At 41.6% G+C, this 19,346-nt stretch overlaps 1 protein-coding gene across 1 annotated transcript in view; it reads right to left on the bottom strand.

The window, feature by feature from the left end:
- Nucleotides 1–18,401, bottom strand: part of itga9 (integrin, alpha 9) — a 50,944-nt gene extending 32,543 nt beyond the window's left edge. Inside the window, exons 1-15 of the mRNA XM_085428439.1 lie at nt 17,754–18,401; nt 17,348–17,475; nt 15,139–15,245; nt 12,859–12,982; nt 10,923–10,990; nt 7,854–7,983; nt 7,682–7,767; nt 7,536–7,598; nt 7,067–7,204; nt 6,609–6,714; nt 5,222–5,316; nt 4,766–4,856; nt 4,417–4,462; nt 4,128–4,282; nt 1,435–1,595 (exon numbers count right to left, since the gene is read on the bottom strand). Coding sequence (XP_085284565.1) covers nt 1,435–1,595; nt 4,128–4,282; nt 4,417–4,462; nt 4,766–4,856; nt 5,222–5,316; nt 6,609–6,714; nt 7,067–7,204; nt 7,536–7,598; nt 7,682–7,767; nt 7,854–7,983; nt 10,923–10,990; nt 12,859–12,982; nt 15,139–15,245; nt 17,348–17,475; nt 17,754–17,941 — 1,686 coding nt within the window. The 5' untranslated portion in view covers nt 17,942–18,401. The remainder of the gene's footprint in view (nt 1–1,434; nt 1,596–4,127; nt 4,283–4,416; nt 4,463–4,765; nt 4,857–5,221; nt 5,317–6,608; nt 6,715–7,066; nt 7,205–7,535; nt 7,599–7,681; nt 7,768–7,853; nt 7,984–10,922; nt 10,991–12,858; nt 12,983–15,138; nt 15,246–17,347; nt 17,476–17,753) is intronic.
- Between the last annotated feature and the right edge of the window lie 945 nt (nt 18,402–19,346).

The following is a 19,346-nucleotide window of genomic DNA, read 5'->3' as shown; positions in this document are numbered from 1 at the left end:
ACACCTGGCTGGAAAAAGTTAATATGGGCATGTGCAGTGAATATCAGCGCTATGTGGCCAGAAGTGTGATAATATAATTTATTTTGTGTAATAAACGACTGCAAGGATAGATGATTACAACAAATAGATGACTAATACATAAAAGTAATACATAGATGAATAATGATGATGAGTTAAGATGCGTAATCATGGGAACAAGCGGGTTTACAAACGGGAGCAGCTGATTAGCATTAGAAAAGCTGAAATAATACCTCAGCTGAAGCCAATTGTACTAAATGCACTAAATGTGCACTGTTACAAGAATATTTTTCTTTCTATTGTTTTCTATTATTTTAAGTTAAGCAGGACAGAGTTCTTTTAAAGAAAGATTTACTTATATTCTCAAAAGTTAAGCATGACAGGCTTCTGTTTAAGAAAGAGACCTGTTTTACTGTGTTAATGTTGTCATTTTGAGCTAAAAATAAATGGCTAAATGATCATTTGTTTCACATGTGTTCATATCACAAAGAATACACATCTACTTAAATCAAATTCAAGTCAAAGGGTTAAAAAAAATAATTTCACACACAAAAAAAGAGCTAGAAAATTCACCACACTGGGAAGGGTGAAGACAACTGGGTCGCCCGGCCCTGGCCACGAGGTGTCCCTTATTTATTTTTCAGGGAGTTGGCAACCCTAGTCTGACTAGTTAAAAGAATGAGAGGAAAGCGTGGTAATGACAACCTCCCTCAGTTGGCAGCTCGGCCTCCCACAGAGAAAACGCCTGGAGAGCACCATTAAGAGCGCCAGTGAAATTTACAGGCCTGCAGTGGGCCTCCGTATTAGTGGAGGTGAAACATGGATGGTGCCCTCAGGATGAGGACCCTCTTTGTGGATGTGAGACTAAATCACATGGGAACACAATAACGGGACTATGCGATGACAAAGGAGACTCTGTTTCCTGTTTCTGTCAGTTTCTGTAGACACACACTTGAGCCGCATGGTTTCAGGAACCATCAAGCGACTGACTGTTACCTTTAACCTAACCCAGCAGGGTGACACAAATAGCTTCCCCGCAGATGCCCGTTGATCCGTGGCCTTAAGCTACAGCAGTAAATTCTCTCACTAAGAAGAGGCATGTGATGACCCTCACTTTATTACTTTATCTTGACACTTTATTATTTCTTTTTCTCTTTTTTTTGTTCGGTCTGTGCAAACGTTTTAGCTGGAAATGTGTGGACATTGATGGCCTAACCGAAAACTACATAAATAAATAAAGACAGAGGAAAAATAGGCCACAAAAGCAAATCACTCATATCACAAATCAACACTACATGGTGGGAGTGTTCAGGGTCATGGGAACGTAACAGAGATCAGCCGAGGACACAAAGAGCAAGTGGACTGCCCAATCCAAACACAACCAGCAGCAGGACCACACATACAACCCAAACTTACCTTAACGTAGGCGGTGTAGCGCTGGCACTCCTCTCGGTTGATGTCCAGGCTGAGCTGGTGGCTCATTTGGCTGATCTGAGATCCACTCTGAGCAAAGTAGACCCTGGAAGGCTGGCCTTTCAGGCGCTTTTCCACATCAGCCGTCAAGTTATACAGGAACTCTGAGAGGAGGCAGAAAACACTGTAAACATAGCATCAGCTGACGATAAATAGAAAAACCAGAAGTATGCAGGGTTTGGTTTTCTGGTAACTGCCATTAAGACATGAGAAAGAAAGAAAAATGTTTATTGCAGTGAAATTAAGACAAGTAAGAGGGAAGATGGGAACATTTTTTGGTTAAATTATATGATGGTGCTTTAGCTTAACAACAGCACTTTGTTCAATGTTGTTTCAGTAGATTTAATGTGATTTGGAAAAATGGCTTGCTCCTGTGATAGAGCCTGACTAAGCACCGCCACTGAAGAAATCAGGAATCTCATCAGTCACAATTTAGATTTTGAACGTTCAATTTTTCATCCACAAGCCGGAAGATATTAATTGGAAGGTCTTTTATTAGTGTCGACTCATGTTAACAGGCTTTTGTGATGATATTTCAAGAGTTTACAGTCAACTGACATAAGAATTAATGAAAAAATGTTGAATTTTCCAGCTGGTGGGACGGTACTAATCTTATTATGAAAGAAAACCTAGTAATAGTTTTCCTGCTGATTCCACACCTGGCTTTGAGACACAGAACAACGTCAAATCTGTTTTGAAATCGTAACCTGACATCACCAGTGTTTCTGTTTCTTTGCCCTTTTAAATCCCTTCCTCTCAATGAATCAACTTCATTCTCTAGTAGTTTCGTGAAGACGGTGTCATACTGGTAAAAGAGTGGGCGGGGTGGCAAGCACACCCAAGTCGGACCAAAGCCTACTGTTTCCATCGTCCAGCAGAGGGGACGCCATGACCTCACTCCAGAGGAGGCGAATGAAAGTTTCGTTATAGGAGTCACCAAACACACGGTGCTGCACTTTCCATGGTGTTTCGCCAGACGAATAAACAGAGAGGCTTTATTCCTGCGAGCCAGGACATATTCATTATGTAACGGCAGGCTTCCTGTTCCCCGGGGGGGGCTGTAAATGACTACACCCAAACACTGGAACAGGACTGCACCTCAGCCGTCAACAGTCACCCCACCCAACAGCCAGTTAACAAATGTTGAAGGGTAAGTCATAAGCCATAGTGACACTCAGCCTCGGCCAATGGATGTGATGCTCTAACTCAAAAAGATAAGACATTACATGATGGTATGTAATGTGTGGTATAAAGTGGTAAACACTTCCTGTCTTAGGAGTAGGTGTGGTTTGGAAATTTGTGTGATGTTATCTCCTCTCTGCAGAGATCAACTGACAAAGTTGTAATGTGGTTGTGCGTCATGTGATGCTACTGGCCAACACGTTCTCATCTAACATGTGGGATGAATAGCATGTGACAAATCGTAGGTATGTTGCGTGTTCGGAGGCATGAGAGCTGGATGGAGTGAATCTATACATGTAAATATCTTTTACGCTCTGATCATGAATTGCTTTGGAAAACTTTACGTGATAGGGTTAAGGTTATGGTTAGGTCTGGAATGGAGGGCTGGAGCTTCTGCTTGAAGCGTGTGTTACTGTCGTGAACGGCATTCAGTTGGATTCAATTGATAACCCAGAACGTCTGCCAGCCGGGAATGAGGCTGGCAGAGGTAACCAGGAACATACTTGTACCATACCATACAAAGTCTGTGCTTCTAAGTAAATACTTGCCTCCAACAAAGTTAATGTTCTCCAGATTTGCTCTCCTGGAAAATTTGAAAGCTTGTTTTTGCTGCTGAACGTTTTTCTTTGCCATTCATAAGTCTAAATGTCAGGTTATTATCCCAAAACTTTGAGTTTGTATATCAAAATCTCTAGTTAGGTATCTGAAAGTTTTGAGTTACAATCATAACATTTCAAATTATTATGTTAACATTTCAATTTATCTCAAGATTTCAGGTTAGGTATCTAAAAATTTTGACTTACTGACTTAAACTCCTGAGCAAATCAACATTTTGAGATACAAAACTTTAAAATTTGAGATAATAACTCAAAGTTTGGAGACGATAACTCGAAATTTCAACTTACTGACTGAAATTATGAGATACCTAACTCAAAATGTTGAGATAATAACACAAAATTGTGATCTCTGGATGGAAATAAAAAAGCCTAAACAGGTGAAGCTGGGGCAAAATCGATGTGACCAAAATACAGAACGATCTCTTGCTGTGTGGTGATCAGCATCGTCATTTTAATCAGCGTTCCATATTTGCATTGACGAATGTGAATTTCACTTTCGCAGTGATAAGAACATATCTGCAGGGATGTGAAACGGTCGTCACTAAGCAACAACAAAATACTGATATTACTTTGGCACATAACTCCCTTAAAACCACAATTTTATATTTTTATGACATTTGGCTTTGCAGACTTTTTTGTTTTTTACACTGACTACAGTAGTGCTCACATTCTTTAGGCTAAGCTAAGCACCTCTCATTCTTTGTGTACAGACGTGAGGAGACTATTAACCTTCACATGGATGTCTTTGATGGATCTCTTTCCTTATCTACCTTACTGTCCAGGTTAAATCATCTATGGAAAGGAGCGGCAGCTGTGCATGCTTCATCACATCATTACCTATTTGTCCAGGTAGCTGTCTTCCTCTGAAACGCATGCAGACTGTGACGTTGAAGCAGTTCAAGTTCTGCTGGCCCTCGTGGCACTGTGGCACAGTTATGTTGATAGAGACAGGCAAGAAGATGGAGACATCCACTGTAATCACAGGCCGCGACCTACGACCACAGATTGCAGCACAGGAACACAGTTTGGGATAGACTGACCATTAAAATGACTCTGAAGTAGGATAAAGTGGCACTCTGCTTCTCACAAATATTGCCATGTCAGAGAGAATTATCCCATTACTCACCTCAGGAGCACCACGCTATCCGCCATGAAAGCTCCGATAGTAACATCTGCAAGGCAATAAAACATAAAGAAGATATGGCATTAATGCAACATATGCTGACAGCGCTTTTGACACCTGCAAATCCACAACAATGCACAGAGCTCTTTAATTGTCACGCTGTCTCAGTCTGCATGTCAGCTGTGGAATGCAGTAAACAAGATGCCTCAGTCACAAGTCTGAAACTGTTACTGCGTGACAATAACAGGATAAAGCCATGATAAATATTTAAAAATGTCATCCTTTTTCACTTTATGTTTCTCATTTTGCTTTGATGTTCTCGTGTTGCTGAAAAGCTCTGTTATGACCATACCTGCGTATCCATTACCGTCCATGTCCACATTGCCAGAGATGGACTGGCCAAACATCTGCAGACCAGGGTTTACGCTGCGCCCAGACAGTTTCTGTAACACATGATACCAGCCTTTAAATAACACATGTGAGCCAACAAGGAAAAAATGAGCACTTCTGTTTTTTGTTTTTGTTATACTTAAATGAACCTTTCCTAACAGGTCTATAGCTGTGATTCATGAGGGTTGGGTAAATACGCCACCGTCAAGCCCATGAGGAAACGACTGTGTCTTATTTCTGGGTCTAAAAGTATTGTGAAACCTACACATATTGCACACATGCACACATTCAGTATGTGTTTTCATTACCATGCATTGATCAGGCTGTAAAGAAGCTAATTAATCTGGAGATGAGGAGAAAGCAGGTCACACAACGATGCTGCTTCACATCAGAGCAAATTATATTTGCGAGTCCTTACCATTGAGTATTTTTTGGTTATTCCTGTGGCGTCCCCATGGTAGATATAAACCGCTCCTCCATACTCATCCTCTTTGGGCGCTCCTATGGCTACATCTGAGGAGACAAAGAATGCACAAGAAGTGTTTCTGTGAAAATAAATGAATGAAGACATAAATAACTGAATGAGTGCACAAAAGCTTTCATTAATCATCTGTTTACTTTCTGCTAGCCAGTGCCTGGGAAACAAGCTTTAACTGTAAGACTCATGATAGACAATTAAGTGTTGTTAGTGGCCATAAAACTTGTGCGACCTCTGAGAAAGTGGAAACAAGGCTATAAAGTGCTGGCAAGCACTGAAACACCCTCCCATTAGCCCTTTTCAGCAGAAAATCAGATATAAACTTGCTTTTACAAACCAAAACACCTCTACGCCATGTGGTGCAGCACAGCGATGTAGAAATGGTAAAAGAATTTTTAAGGAAGCATTACAGAGATTGAATTCAAGTCTTGAAGTCGTCAGTGTGAGTCTACAGTAGTTCTTGCTAATTAAATGGCAGCAGTTAGGTTGTAAATAATCGCCCGCCAGGCAGCGAGTGTGTCTGTGGCGAGTGAGTGACGAGTTACAAGATGAGTTATGCTTCCCAGCTGCCATCTTTCTCGGCAGACTCACACATGCTGTGCCAGGCTGCAAGCCTCTGGGCATATCTCACACGGAGATGAAACCAGGCAGGCAGAAGCTTCCAGCTTGGAGTTGGAGATAGAAGCCAAGTGGAGCCCTTCAGAGCGGAGCCAAGCGAGGGAAGAGCAGACAGAATAAATGTATGTCTGCGTGCGTGTGGGTGATTCGGTTTGGGACTCCGTACCCAAAAGGGTAAGAGAGGGCAGTACTCTCTACTTGCCACAGCATATTAATAAAAAAAATGTGTGTGGAAATGAGGGGTTTTGTCACACCTACTGGGCGACCATCGCTCGCTTGTGAGCTGAAGGGAAGAGTATAAACAGTGTGACTTCATTATCCTTTACATGACAGGAGAAAAGGCTTTGTTTCATGACATCAGGGCAATGTCAGTGTAACTGCACCGCTGCCACTATGTGTTTGTCATTCTTCAAACTGCAGATTAATGGTCCACTGGAGAATTTTGTAAGGCCACAGCTTTGCTCTGATCTGTCAGCAGTGACAGATGAGAGGTCAGATATGTCTTCTTTGGTTGAGCCTCTGAGCTATTGTTTAAGCATTAAAAAGACTATGAAAGATTTTTATAAAAACAAAACAAAACAAACCCCAGATGTGAAGTTTCTCTTTCGTTTACAGCTTCACATGCCGTTGAGGCTCACCTAAAAGCTTCATATAATTAAATCTTTCATTTGCAAAGCAGAAAGCTTTAAAAACATTGCTTTGCACCGACCTTGATAGCCGTCGTCATCTATGTCTCCGATTGCGGCAATGCATTCTCCGAAGTGTGCATTGAAAGCGCTATCGCCAGTCAACACGCCATCCTCTTCCATGACCCCCTAAAAACAAAATCAGGCAAGAGAATAATTTATATCCAGATCCAGCAGAGGAAAAAAAGAAAGCTGCAGTTACACAATTGCAGCTTTTATTTGATTAAATTAATTGGCCACCACTGCAGATAGCAGCCTTTCACCCAAATGACTTAACCAAGAAGTCGCTCTTGTTGCAATAACGCTTACACATACAGTGTACAAACAGGAGCGGTTAAATAACACCACTGCTGAATCTCACCCCACTCCACTCCACTGTTTATTATATGATAACCACAGTCAGGAAATAATAATGGAAATATAATAAAACAAGTCTGCAAGCTATGCTCTCATGTTCCTGCTGACTCCAGTTTCCACTCACGTTCCCTCTGCTGAGGTACACAGACACCTGGCCCTCATCCCTGAGCTGGCTGTGCATTGGTGCCCCCACCAGCAGGTCCGACAGGCCGTCCTGGTTCAGATCAACTGCACACAATGAGGAGCCAAAGTAAGAGCCCATCTGGAACCAAGGTGAGCCACAAAGCAATGGGTCAGATCACAGAAACACGAACGGTTCATTCATTTCACACACAGCTCACATCTAAACAGGATTATTTCTGCTTTTATGGACCAATATTAAAGGAATAACAACACAGCTTCAAGCTGCCTCGAATTTCTTTTAGTTACTCTGAATGAAAAACATTAGCCCCCCCCCCCGGCTGTAGTTTGTGGCAAGCGTGCTCCTTTCTTTTTCAAACAGTGTATTTCTGGCAACAAAACAGTTAGAGCAGTGTGTCTGGAAGAGTCAATGATTCCTCAGGCACACTGGGACCACACATTCATGCTCATACCATTTTCCCTGAGGCTTGAAAACTCTTCACCAAAGATGCACCATCAATTTTAAAAATATAAACCTGAAAAAACAAAAAAACAGAATCACTTCAGCAACCGACACAAAAGGACTTCGAATGGCTGAAAATGAAGATGAAAGCACTACTTTTCCGCTGCTGCTGTGCTGAGGAGCCCCTGCAGCGATGTCTATTACATTAGGAGAGGAGAAGTGTCCAGCAGTCACAGCATAGCCTGGAGACAGAGACAATAATTTGTTGCAGCCGCCTCTGTCCTGATGTATGTCATTTAACATTATATTCTCATTAACCTGCTCTCACCAAGGTAGCTGTATCTGTGGGAGTCAATGTTGTCTTTGTTCAGGCTATAGAAGGAGTCAGAAGTCAGGTTGTACACCTTGACCGTCCCAGTCCAGTAGTATGACCCCGGTGCCCCCATTACCACCAGCTCCTGAAAATGAGACAGTCGCATTCATGCAGATAAAAGTGGCAGGGATTCACCCCCTGTGTGCACTGCAATAGCCTGCTGCAGAGAGGGGGAGGAAAAAAAAGGAAAACGCTGTCGGGTGAACATCTGGTTAACCAACAGCCACAGAATGGTTTTCACTATCTGTCCTTAAACACACATGCAGCAGTATCAGCTTTCCTTGCTGCGATGGAGACTTTCCTCCCTTGAAGGAAATCTAAAAGCTGTGAAATGAAGTTGCTCAAAGATTTTTCTTGTAACGGTTCACGGATATTTAAGCTGACAACGGAACAGCAATAAAGATGCTCTGTTTGGACTACGCCTGAGTCGGTTGTAAAGGAAGATGTGAAGTTAGCACCGAGCGCGCTCCTTTTGTGCAAACAACATTAAAAACACAGTCAGGACCTTACTCAGCGGTATGCACTCTGTGCTGCGGTGTCAAACATCTGGGCACCACAAGGCGTACCGACCAAGGTTCAAACAAGGATAAAGGTTTAACGGTTGGACACCGTTTCTTTAAATTCTTCACATTCTTTGTAGGGGGTTCAAACACTTTAACAGATCCACACTCAGGTCGGTCATTCGTGAAAAAAAAAGGGTTTGATGATGAAGTCTCTTTGGTTTGGAAACACTAGGTTCATTGTGGAAACCAACATGGTGTCACTTAGAGCTCTCCTATGAGCAGCAGATAGCTGCTTTTTATCCAAATTATTTAACGTGGTATCATTCAGCATGGTATTATTACCCAGCTCTCCCGTGAGGTGCAGATAGCTGCCTTTTATCCAAATTATTTAACCAAGGAGTCACTCTTGTTGCAATAACTCTTAAATACAAAGTGCGCAAACAGAAGCAGTTAATCGCATCCTCCTCTCCATGCCCATGAGTTGGACAAAAGCATGTCACATACACTAAAATCTTTAGTTCCACTGAAGGCTCGCCACCTGTAGGGGTCTTTGAAGTTTATCTATGGCGATTTTACATTGGGGTTTACTTGAACAACGGAAAGATCCCCGAAACCATCTGTGAATCTGAGGCTCTGCAATGTGGCTCTGGAACACACATCTAAGAATCTGAAGCATGTGATGTTTTTGAGAACTGACAATACGGATATTGCTTGTTATTGTGTATTTGCGTGTGTGTGTGTGTGTGTGTGTGTGTGTGTGTGTGTGTGTGTGTGTGTGTGTGTGTGTGTGTGTGTGTGTGTGTGTGTGTGTGCAAATGAATTCAATTTAAAATCGATAATCAGGTACATTCTAGGCCTTCTTCTGTGTCTTTCTAAAGTTTTAAATTGCCAAAACTCACATATTTATCATGTAGTAATATAAACATTTCACTTTTCATAGTTATCCAAAATATTACAGGACCCCTAATGTGCAGTATAAATGAAAGAACAAACTTTAAAAAAAAAACCAAAGCCATGTGTTCTGCATGTGGTTTGACTGTGTTTGAGTCATTCGTGTGTATATATAAAAGCTAGTGCGCAAATTTAGAGTTCATGTTTATTTATTCATTTAAGCCTGTTAGATGGCAGCAAATAGTGGAAAATGTCCATCACATTTTTTCCATAATCCAAAGGTCTCTAGGTAATTTATTTTGCCTTTCCTAACAGGAGTAAATGGGAAAATCCTCACACTGGCAAACCTGAAAACGACTGGAGTTTAATAATAGTAACAGGCTACGCAGATGCTAAAATAATATTTTGCATAGCTAAAATAAAGGAGAAGTGCAAAAATGATATGAAATGAATTTCTTGCCAGTGAAAATGTTTGTTAGCCTAGGGCCACAGCTGTGCTCTGAGGACACATTTTAAGTCATTTATGGTCTACTGTACATTACTGTATGTTCCAAATTAAGCTTAACTGTAATCTGAGACATGAAAAGAACCTTTGAGGAACACATGGCTCACAGGAAAGACTTATCCTGCACATGCATTGAAAACGAGAGTCCTAAACTGGTTACAAAATACATTTTTCAATTTTTAATGAATCCCTCAAATGCATCTTTTCCCCTGTCACACTACAGTTCTGCTAAGATGCATGTAAGAGTTAATCTATTTGCACTTCCTCTCACCAACTCCACTCAGGCGCTTCACTGACTCAGTTCAATGGGGCAGCTGTGTGAAAGTGCAGCATCCACCAGTTGGAAGACCGGTGGATTGATTCCCCAGCTATACCAGTCTGCATCTTGAAGTATCCTTGGGCAAAATACTTAACCCCAAGTTGTTTCTGATGAATTGGAGCGTGTGTGCAAATGTGACAAAGGTATAGAAAAGAACGCTTGTATGAATGTGAGTGTGACTGGGTGAAAGAGGTAATAAATTTGTAGGAAACTAAGCACTTTGAGAGCTCAGGTAGAATAGAAAAGATATGTTTGGGAGAACAATAGGTATTTGTAAGATACACAAAGGTAATACACGATCATGAATGGTATCGTGTCGATACAAAGCAAGGCAAGACAAGAGCATCAAAGCCACGGAGAAAAGGAAACTCATATTTTCTTTAACGTTTTATCTCGTGGAACCACACCAGAGGTCAGGTGAGGCCGCCACATCCTTCCCTACCTATCTGCTATCTCTGAAAACATTAGCTTACAATTGTCAGCAGAGCACTGGTGGTTTTGATACAAATATATTTATCTGAGTGTAGAATTTGGACCACACCAAAGTCTTCTATAAAGGAGGATGTGATGCTACTGCTGAGAAGGCTATACGCGATCATGGATGACATCCCGTGTCAATACAAAACAAGGCATCAAAGTGACAAAGAGGCGAGCGAAGGGAAAAAGATCATTCAAATAGCCTTTTAAACATGTGGTGATGCGATGAAATATAGAAATTTACCAAACAATGAGAAGAAACACTATCTCTGTGTCAACCTGACAGAAACCGGGGGACTTCACAAAGATGAACAAGCACTGTTACTGACCTCCGTAAAAACTCCCGCTATCCCAGCTTGGCACGAGCCATGCTCTTCCCCATACTTCTGCTTATAGTCTGTAAGAGAAAACAAACCACAAATTATTTCACTGTGTGCCTGAGCCAGCGTTTACTGGAGTTTTTCCTGCATTCCATATGGAGCTAGTCAAAGTCCCGGTCCCATCCAAGAAGAGTCTGGGGGCAGAAAGCAGACTGAAAGAAGGGGTGCAACACCACATTCAATGAAACGACCTCTCACATGCGCTCTCAGGTTACGAAAATATTGAGCTTGGATCGGCACAAAATGCACTGTAAATATGGTCCCATGCAAAGTGTGTCTGGCCTCTCTCCCTGCAACTGCTGGCAACATGAGTCACCAAAGGAAGTGATTTCCTGACCTGGGAGCATGATTAAGGTGTAAACCAGGCTTTCATAAGTAGCTCTGAGTCACATAACAAAACATGTGAAGAACACATTTACAAGAGTGGCCATTAAATGCTTTACAGCACATTATTTTTCAAATGGAACTTCATTTTTAGTGTTGTAGCGGGCGCCCGCACTAAAACAACCTGCAGGACAAATGGATTTGATTTACTGCAATCATAACAAAATTGAATTTCTCTAACTTGAGCAAATCTTTGCTTAAAAGCACCTGATTTCGGCGAAGTTAAGCCAAAATCTGCATCGTAAGACCACTTCAATAAATTTGCCAGCACTATACCTTTGTGAAAATAATTTTCTTTGGCTAAGTGGTGCAAAACGGAAGACAAACTCTGCACTTCCACAGGTCAAATGCTCGTATATTTGGCTTCGCAAACTGGGTGTCCTTTCGTAGCCGCAGCTGGCTCTTGCCAAAGTTGAACTTGAGGGAGAGAAATCACACTTTAGGGCTCGCCCACTACCGTTCCCCGGTGCCAGGACACCAATCAGAAATCAGAGGCAGACGTGGGGCTTTTACAGTGACGTTCCTGGCTACAGAAATAATGTGCCGTGAAAATATGTAAAAGGGAAAGGATGAACAAAACAAACCGGTTATTCCAAACCTGGGAGCCTGGGCCTCTTACAGAGTCCCACAGTCTGTGTGGATTATCTAAAGGGATGTTAAATTATTAAAGGGATCTGAAATAAAAACTAGAGAGTATCTCACTAGCTGTGGCACCACTGAGTTCTGCCGTCTCAGTGTCCCCTGGCACTCTATGGGTCAGACCTCACCAGTTTTTTATATAGACCTTGATTTTCATTTTAACTATAAGTGTATAAGCGTACCTTTACATGATTGACAGCTCAGAATATTCCATATTTAACTTATAGTAAGCCTCTGTGCAGCCTCTCTTTGAAACAAGCTCCCTTCTCTTTCCCTGTGAGCCACCTTTCCTTTGATTGGCTGCCCCTCACAAGCCCCTGATATAGGATTCCTCCCTCCTCTTTTTGTCATCATAAAGAGCCAAGAGTAAAAGTAAAGAGCAGTCTAAAACCATACTTGGACTTCATTATTAAACCTACATTTTATAAACTCAACCAAGAAGGTCATGTGCCTCCGCCATTGGTTGGTTAGTCATTTTTTCAGCAGGGTTATGAAAAGCTACCAATCTGATTTTCATGAAACTTGGAATGAAGCATTAGCTGAGGAGAAATGGGTTGATTGCTGGTGCAGATCCAGACTGTGTTGCAAAAATATCAAGACACTTATGCAGTTTTGGCAGCAGATTGGCAAAGGTCTGGACTTTCTGAGTGGCTTTCAGGGTTGTTTTTCTGGTACTTTCCAGACACAAAAAAATGATGGAACAAGCTAAGGTCATAACCAAAGTCTACGCTTTGATTTCAGATGGATTTAGTTGATTAAGCTTCTGGAATTCAGTGACAAGCTCTCTCGCCCCAATTCAGAATGATTTAAAATAAAGAAAAGCCCCAACAACATGAGTGCTGTGATTTTGCTTGTACTATACCTTCATAACAGGGGATAAGTGGTTTTGTCCCACGCTGGAGCGTTGGGGGAATGATGGAGCAGTATCCATGCGGAAGGATATGCTCTGACTCGTAGAAGACGTTTTTCCAGCGGTGAGCACAAGCCTGTGAGAGAAAAGCATTAGTGAACAACACATACGCATTTCCGTAAACACAAACAGCTCAAACTCCAGGCAGGCGTTGATCAGCAGTGACGACTGAAGCCCCCTTTTTCTCGCTGGCCTGGAGTCAGCGCGTCTCTGTGGCTGTCAAATGATCGTCAATGAGAGGGGGAATTAAAGCCCATCAATAACCCTGACCATAACAGCCATGGTCTGTGGTGTGAATATCTCGAGATCTGTCTTTCCCATGCAGCATTTGAACGCTCAAGCGAGAAAATGTTCACATCAATGACTGTTCGTTTTAAAAGTTTTAATTTCAGGACGGCTCCTCCGGGTTTTTGCGAGTGAGAGAGACAGGGAGGCCAAAAGTTCAGAAAAGCACACGCAGCGAAAAAATAAAGTGGATCAAAAGACAAAGAAGCAAACTTCTCCTGCATTAAACTGCTGTGGAAAAGTGGAGTGCATGAACGGTACAGGGGGTAATTCTCCAAACAATACTTTCCACTGTGTTTTTCAAAAATATAACAGCCAAGTGTTTGGTAAGCAAAAGGAATACAGAGCAGATTTTACAAATTTTGCACAAAAGAGGCCACATAAATGTGTAAATGTGGTAATAATTTAGGACCCTGGGGGGAATGGTGGTGGAGCCCCTGTGGCTCTGGGGACAGCTTTGGATGCCTCTGTGCACACAGAGTCCACTTCATTTCCCTCCCCAAAAGAACCCACCCTCCCTAACTCCAAAAACACACACACATAGCCAGTCTCAGTGAAAACAAGAGCTTGGCAGATTGTGGGCATACAAAACGCATCAGATGACTGTCTGGAAGCAAGATGCTACGTTGAAAAACCCTTGTGTTTCGAAGGAAAACTTGGCCAACAGAAGTAACAATATCAGTATAAACTCTCCCTCTTGAGTAGAAGCAGATTTTTTTTTCTTTTTTAAGATCCATCAGCTGATATAAACATAGCAAAAAGGCAGCTGACACGCTCCGCAGCAACTGAGAATTTCATGGTTGGAGTATGGAATCTGTGCTGTTGTCATGTTCCTGTTCAGTTTTAAAAGACCTCGCTGGTCACAAACAAAAAGGCCTCCACTGAAAGCGCAGATGAAATCACCACTGTACACATCTGCCAAACAGCCGTTTCCCTTCATGAGTTCATTCAGATGAGATTTTTAAAAAGAAGAAAAAAAGGAAAAAAAAGAGGCCCATCAACACGTGGCTCTGGAAAGCCACCACCTTTATTTTATCATAAGCCTCGACCTAATGGCCAGAGAGTGTGCAGCTACTCGGTGTGTTGTTATACAACGCTAAGCTCAAATTCCCAACGCTGACAGCTCCAAGAAGTCTTCACATTTTCACTGATGGGTAAAGCCAAAGGTATTGGTTTGAAAATTGTGCCAGTACATTCCAGTGAGGTATTAAAGAAATGGACCGGAGAGGTTTGGATGGATGAAAAGTTATCGGGATGTCTTTGAGCAACAGGTATTCAAACATGAGAGAGCTGCCCACCCACCTGACGCCTTCAAACTCTCCTGCATTGCCACTAGTTTCCGCGCTGCCCACCGCAGGAGGCGGGGGGTTAATATTTAATGAAAAGCCGCTCTTGGATGGGACCGCCGCAGAGGGGCTGAAGCCTAAACAAACTTTGCCAGCTGCCCTATGATCTTTGTGCAAACACTTAGCAAAGCGCCCCTGGGATTAGCACCATTTGAATCCTCTAAACCAGGTTCTCCTTTCTTTTGTTTTAACTAACAGTCTGCTTTTTTTATTTTAAAAAAAAAACCTGTTCCAGTGACTCTTCCAGCTCCACACACGAGGTGAATGTTTCACAGAATTATGTAACCACACAGTCGATTCCAGCTGATGTTACTCCACTTTTGAATAGAAAATCATTCCGATTCATTATTTAAATTCTTCGTTTTGTTTTTTTTTTAATTTATGGCACTAAAAGTTAGTAAGAATGTAACAAGCACACAGAAAGAAGAAGTTGTCTTCTCTTAAGAAAGACCGCAGTGGTGAGAGCTGCTGTGGTGTAACAGTGTGGTTAATGGTGACACATTTGTTACAATGATGCTGGCATAATCGGGGCTGTTTTTAAAACATGGCTTGAATTAAGCAATTTGCAGAAACGACTGTTGTGTTCTGTCCCTCTGCTCACCAGGATTTTGCCGTTGGCGCTGTCCTGGCGGGCCAGGCTGACCCCCATCCACTCATCATCTCTGTCTCCTTGGCAAGTCTTCCCACACGACTCTCTCTGCCTGTTTCCTGAAAGACAATGGGAGCAGTTTGCAGACATTGAGTCACAGGAGGGAGGACCTTTTGGAGTGGGTGACTTGTCAAGTGTCAGCTTTTAGAGATCCGGTATTTACTCTTCACTTTCTGCAGATTCTGCAAGTGATTATCACACAGCTGACCGTTTCAAAAACTGGAGATGGAAAAAAAGTCTAAGTCTAGCATATTTAACGATGATTCCTCTACAGATAGTCAATGGCATTGAGTGTACCATTTTCATTATTTTCTTAATCGACCGGTAATGTTACAATACTCAAGGTCATTATGATGTGGAAACACAGACGGTAAACAAATCCTCAAATTTGCAGTGCTTGAACAATCAAATGATTAATTTGTCAACTGTTGCAGTTCAAATTCCTTTGAAGTGACTATCTGATCCATTGACTGCCGCAGCTCCAGATCTCTGAACGAGCTTTCTAACCAAGAAACAGTCATGTGCAAAGGTTTCAGGCACTATTTTGATTCTTATCCTTGGCTATCACTGGTGAGGTGTCAGATTGGTCCCAAATTCATTCTACAGCATGGCAACCGCAGACGTGCACTCAGAGTCACAAAGATCTGTCTTCACCAGCAACATCTACCAGCACATGGTATGGCCTCCACACGCCTCTGATCTCAACATCCCAAGTCAGCTTGGGATTACATGGATTTAGGCTGTCATGACGAGAAAGCCTAAATCCACAGAAGAGCTTTGGCGAGTCCTCTAAGATGTTCGGAACGACCCTCACTACTCAAAAACGCAAAAGTCTCAAGTCGTCCTTCTTCTTTTTTTCTTTTTTTTTTACATTTTTATGAGGAAAATGAGAAATAGGTTCAACATTTATTGAAACATTGAAACAAGTTATTAAAAGATACACTTTAAAATGGATTCTTTGATAAGCTGCATGCGATGTACAGACACAGCACTGATTCATCTCCTGAGTTACGTGCCTTTTGCTTGAGTGATTCATAGCTCAGTGTAAAGTGGTTCAACAAGTAAAAAAAACAAAAACACAGTCAGGTGCAAGAACTGAATGAAAATGAGTTAAAAAGCAAGTTAAAAAAGTAAAATAACTTGAGAAAGCCTTTTACCTCAAGTTTATTGAGGAGAGCTGGTGTTTTGCTTTAAAGTTAAAGACTGATCACAACCAGTACTGCTTGCTTTCATTTATTAATTATAACATGTTTACAAAATTCATTGACAATTTGGTCAGTCAGCAGTTAGCAGTTAGCAGGTTCAGGAACCATCAGCACAGAAATAGGAAATCAAACTTTGAATGGAAAAATCAAGAGGACATGCAGCTTAATATAAAAGCAAATGAGTTTATGATAAAAATAAATAAAATTAAAAAAAAAAAAAAAACAGTAATCTGAATGCTTTATTGGTATTAGAGGTTTGAAATCCTGAACAAGCACATCGTAAGGATCATGGATCCAGGGTAAGCAAATTAAGATCAGCAGGAGAATAAAGTTACAAAAAGATAAATATCTATGTTGCATATCAGTTGTAAGCATCATTCTTCATTTCAACAATGAATCCAGTAAATTGGGAACACAGAAGAGTTTCTCTGTGTCACTGTGTTTCAGTCATATGTAGATATCTTTTGGTTACACAGTGACCAAGAATGGGGTTCATACTGAAGCCATGCATGCACCCCGTCTTTCTTAACCGCAGGAACAGAGCAGGAGGGGGGATAGGGGGGTGGGGGTCGAAGCCCCAGCTTTTGGCTCACTTGCTTGGAAAATATTAGCAAAGGCATAAATCATATTTATCAAAATATTTATACACCTCTGCACACAGAACCCACTTGTCTTTTTTTCATGTCTCGATATAGTAAGTTATGGGCTAAAAGTACAACAGCGCACAGTGTTAGCAGCAATATACGACTTCGTTATTCTGGTTAAACAAAACAGAGGCGTGGGGGAGTTTATGCAATAAATCAGTAGTAGCAGGAGGACAGCACCGGGTAGTGGTTTTTTTAAAAAATATATATAAAATAAACGAATCTGTTATAACCTGTGTGTATGACCGAATGCATTGCCTGCTTCAGCATTGTGTGGTGTTTGTATGGATGCTGTGGGTTTGTGTGACTGACCTCTTCCCAGATCCATCTCTGTGCAGCGGCGATCAGGGTTGCTGTGAACTCGACACTTATATAGAGCTCCGGGAGACTGCACAGAGCTACTGTAGGAAGAGTTTGCCTTTGGTGCCCCGACTATTACCCTGCATCCACGACAAGAAATGAGAGGAAGGACACAGATATGCTTTTTTTAAACCCCCCCAGAACACTTTAACATACATCTCTTTAATACATTACTGACACCTAAAAATGGGAAATCCTATTGCAGGCAGTGAATTTGGAATGCAAATAGTGCGGGCTGTTACAAGTACTTTTAAGTATCTGGGTGTGGATGCAAGTTGGGCTCAAGAGACATTTAAACTTTGACGACAAAAACACAAATCCATTGCATCGCTGTCGGAAAATGCAAAATGGGACTCACCAGCGTGTGTTGTCGTGATAATGCTCCAGCACAGAATAGCCGAAAAAACTAGAATTTGGTCCGCGGAACACCAAAGGATGTTCTAAGTCTATGTTGTAAGAATAAGCCATTGAAATGGAGAGATAAACATAAAAAACATTCCGTACTCCCGTCCTGTATCTCCGCGGAGGAGCCATCCCTTTGCGCATCGTGCGTAATAACGCAGTAGTTTCCCCAAAAATAAAAATAAAAGTGAGGGACAGAAAAAGCCAATAAGGAGTAGTGAGCTATTCAGTGGGCAAACTGTTATAAGCTATCTTTCAAGTATTTTCCGGGTCTTGCAGAGCATGTAGACTGTGATGGCATGAGGAAAGAGTCGCAACGGAAAAGTTAACGTTCCGGTAAATAACGGTGCGTCAGCTTCTCTCCATTCTGTGTCAATCTGAGGAGGTTCTCGCTCGCAGGCTGGCTGTCGCTGAGATAAATGCAGTCAGCTGTCAAGTTAGTGAAAGATTTCATGGAAGTAAGGGAAGTTCTACTTAAAATAAGAGCATCGCTGTTTGGTTTAATCACCGTTCTGACGTTAGAAGAAAAGTCGAGGTTTTAGCGTGAAAGGAGCAGCCGGAATGAGTTTTTTTTTCTTATTGTGGTCCAGGGACGCTGGTAACGTGGTCACGGAGAAACGAGAATGGTTTAGAAAGCATCACATTTCACCCGTGGGCTCTGGGGGGCTTTGGATTCTCCAAAACCGAGGGATGAGGGCGCACTGCTGCCCCCTGACGTTTTCCCGTCACGTTGAACAGTGACAGCTTCATCATTTTTAAAAGTTACAGGTTTCATTTCCATCTTATTGACTGTTACTTATTGAGGATTCTTTATTAAAATCATTCAAACTCAAACTGAACTCAAAAGTCAAATAAAAGCAAAAGAAAACGCAAAGACTGAAGAATCATTTGGAAAAATCATTTTAACTTTTCTGCATTTCTTTCATTTATCAGTTTTATCTATACTAGTCTGGGAACTGCTGTTTTGCAGTGCATTACTTGTGCAACAGGCTTTTAGATACATATACTGATTAACAAATAGTATGTCCAATCAGCATATAAACTGATAAACTGACCTCTGTATCCAGCTGTTTGTTACAAGCTGGGTCTGTAAACTTGTTTTCTGCACTCTGCTCCTATTTTTATGTATTCACTGCTTTGCATGTTGAGAACTCTACACAACAAATCATGTGCAGTTTGCTGAAAGGCCAGTTGGAAAATCAGCTGATGTATTTGGAGATAATCTTCTGGGAATCATTAACTCTGACTTTAAACATACAGCATGTCATTTATGAGTTGCCAATTCCATTTGCAACATACATTTGGAGTTGGTGATATGCCATTTTTTAATTGAAGTTAAAAGTAAGCAATCTTTAAACACATTTCTAAAAGTGATTTAGGACATTTGCTCATGCCACATTTAATTTAATGTCTGTAAATGTATACATATAAGGAACAGGCAGATCCTTAAATGTGTCCATATACAGAATCAACAGCAAATTTCTTTCCGATTCTCATTACATGAAAGTGTCAGTGGTCTAATATACTTGTGTGTTGTCTGTACTTCTAA

This window comes from Rhamphochromis longiceps, linkage group LG13, assembly GCF_057381845.1.
Source record: "Rhamphochromis longiceps isolate RC_006_pf linkage group LG13, R_longiceps_female_GT1.1, whole genome shotgun sequence".
NCBI classification, from domain to species: domain Eukaryota; kingdom Metazoa; phylum Chordata; class Actinopteri; order Cichliformes; family Cichlidae; genus Rhamphochromis; species Rhamphochromis longiceps.
Note: the sequence above shows the minus strand (reverse complement) of the source record. Positions and strands in the feature narration are given on the sequence as shown.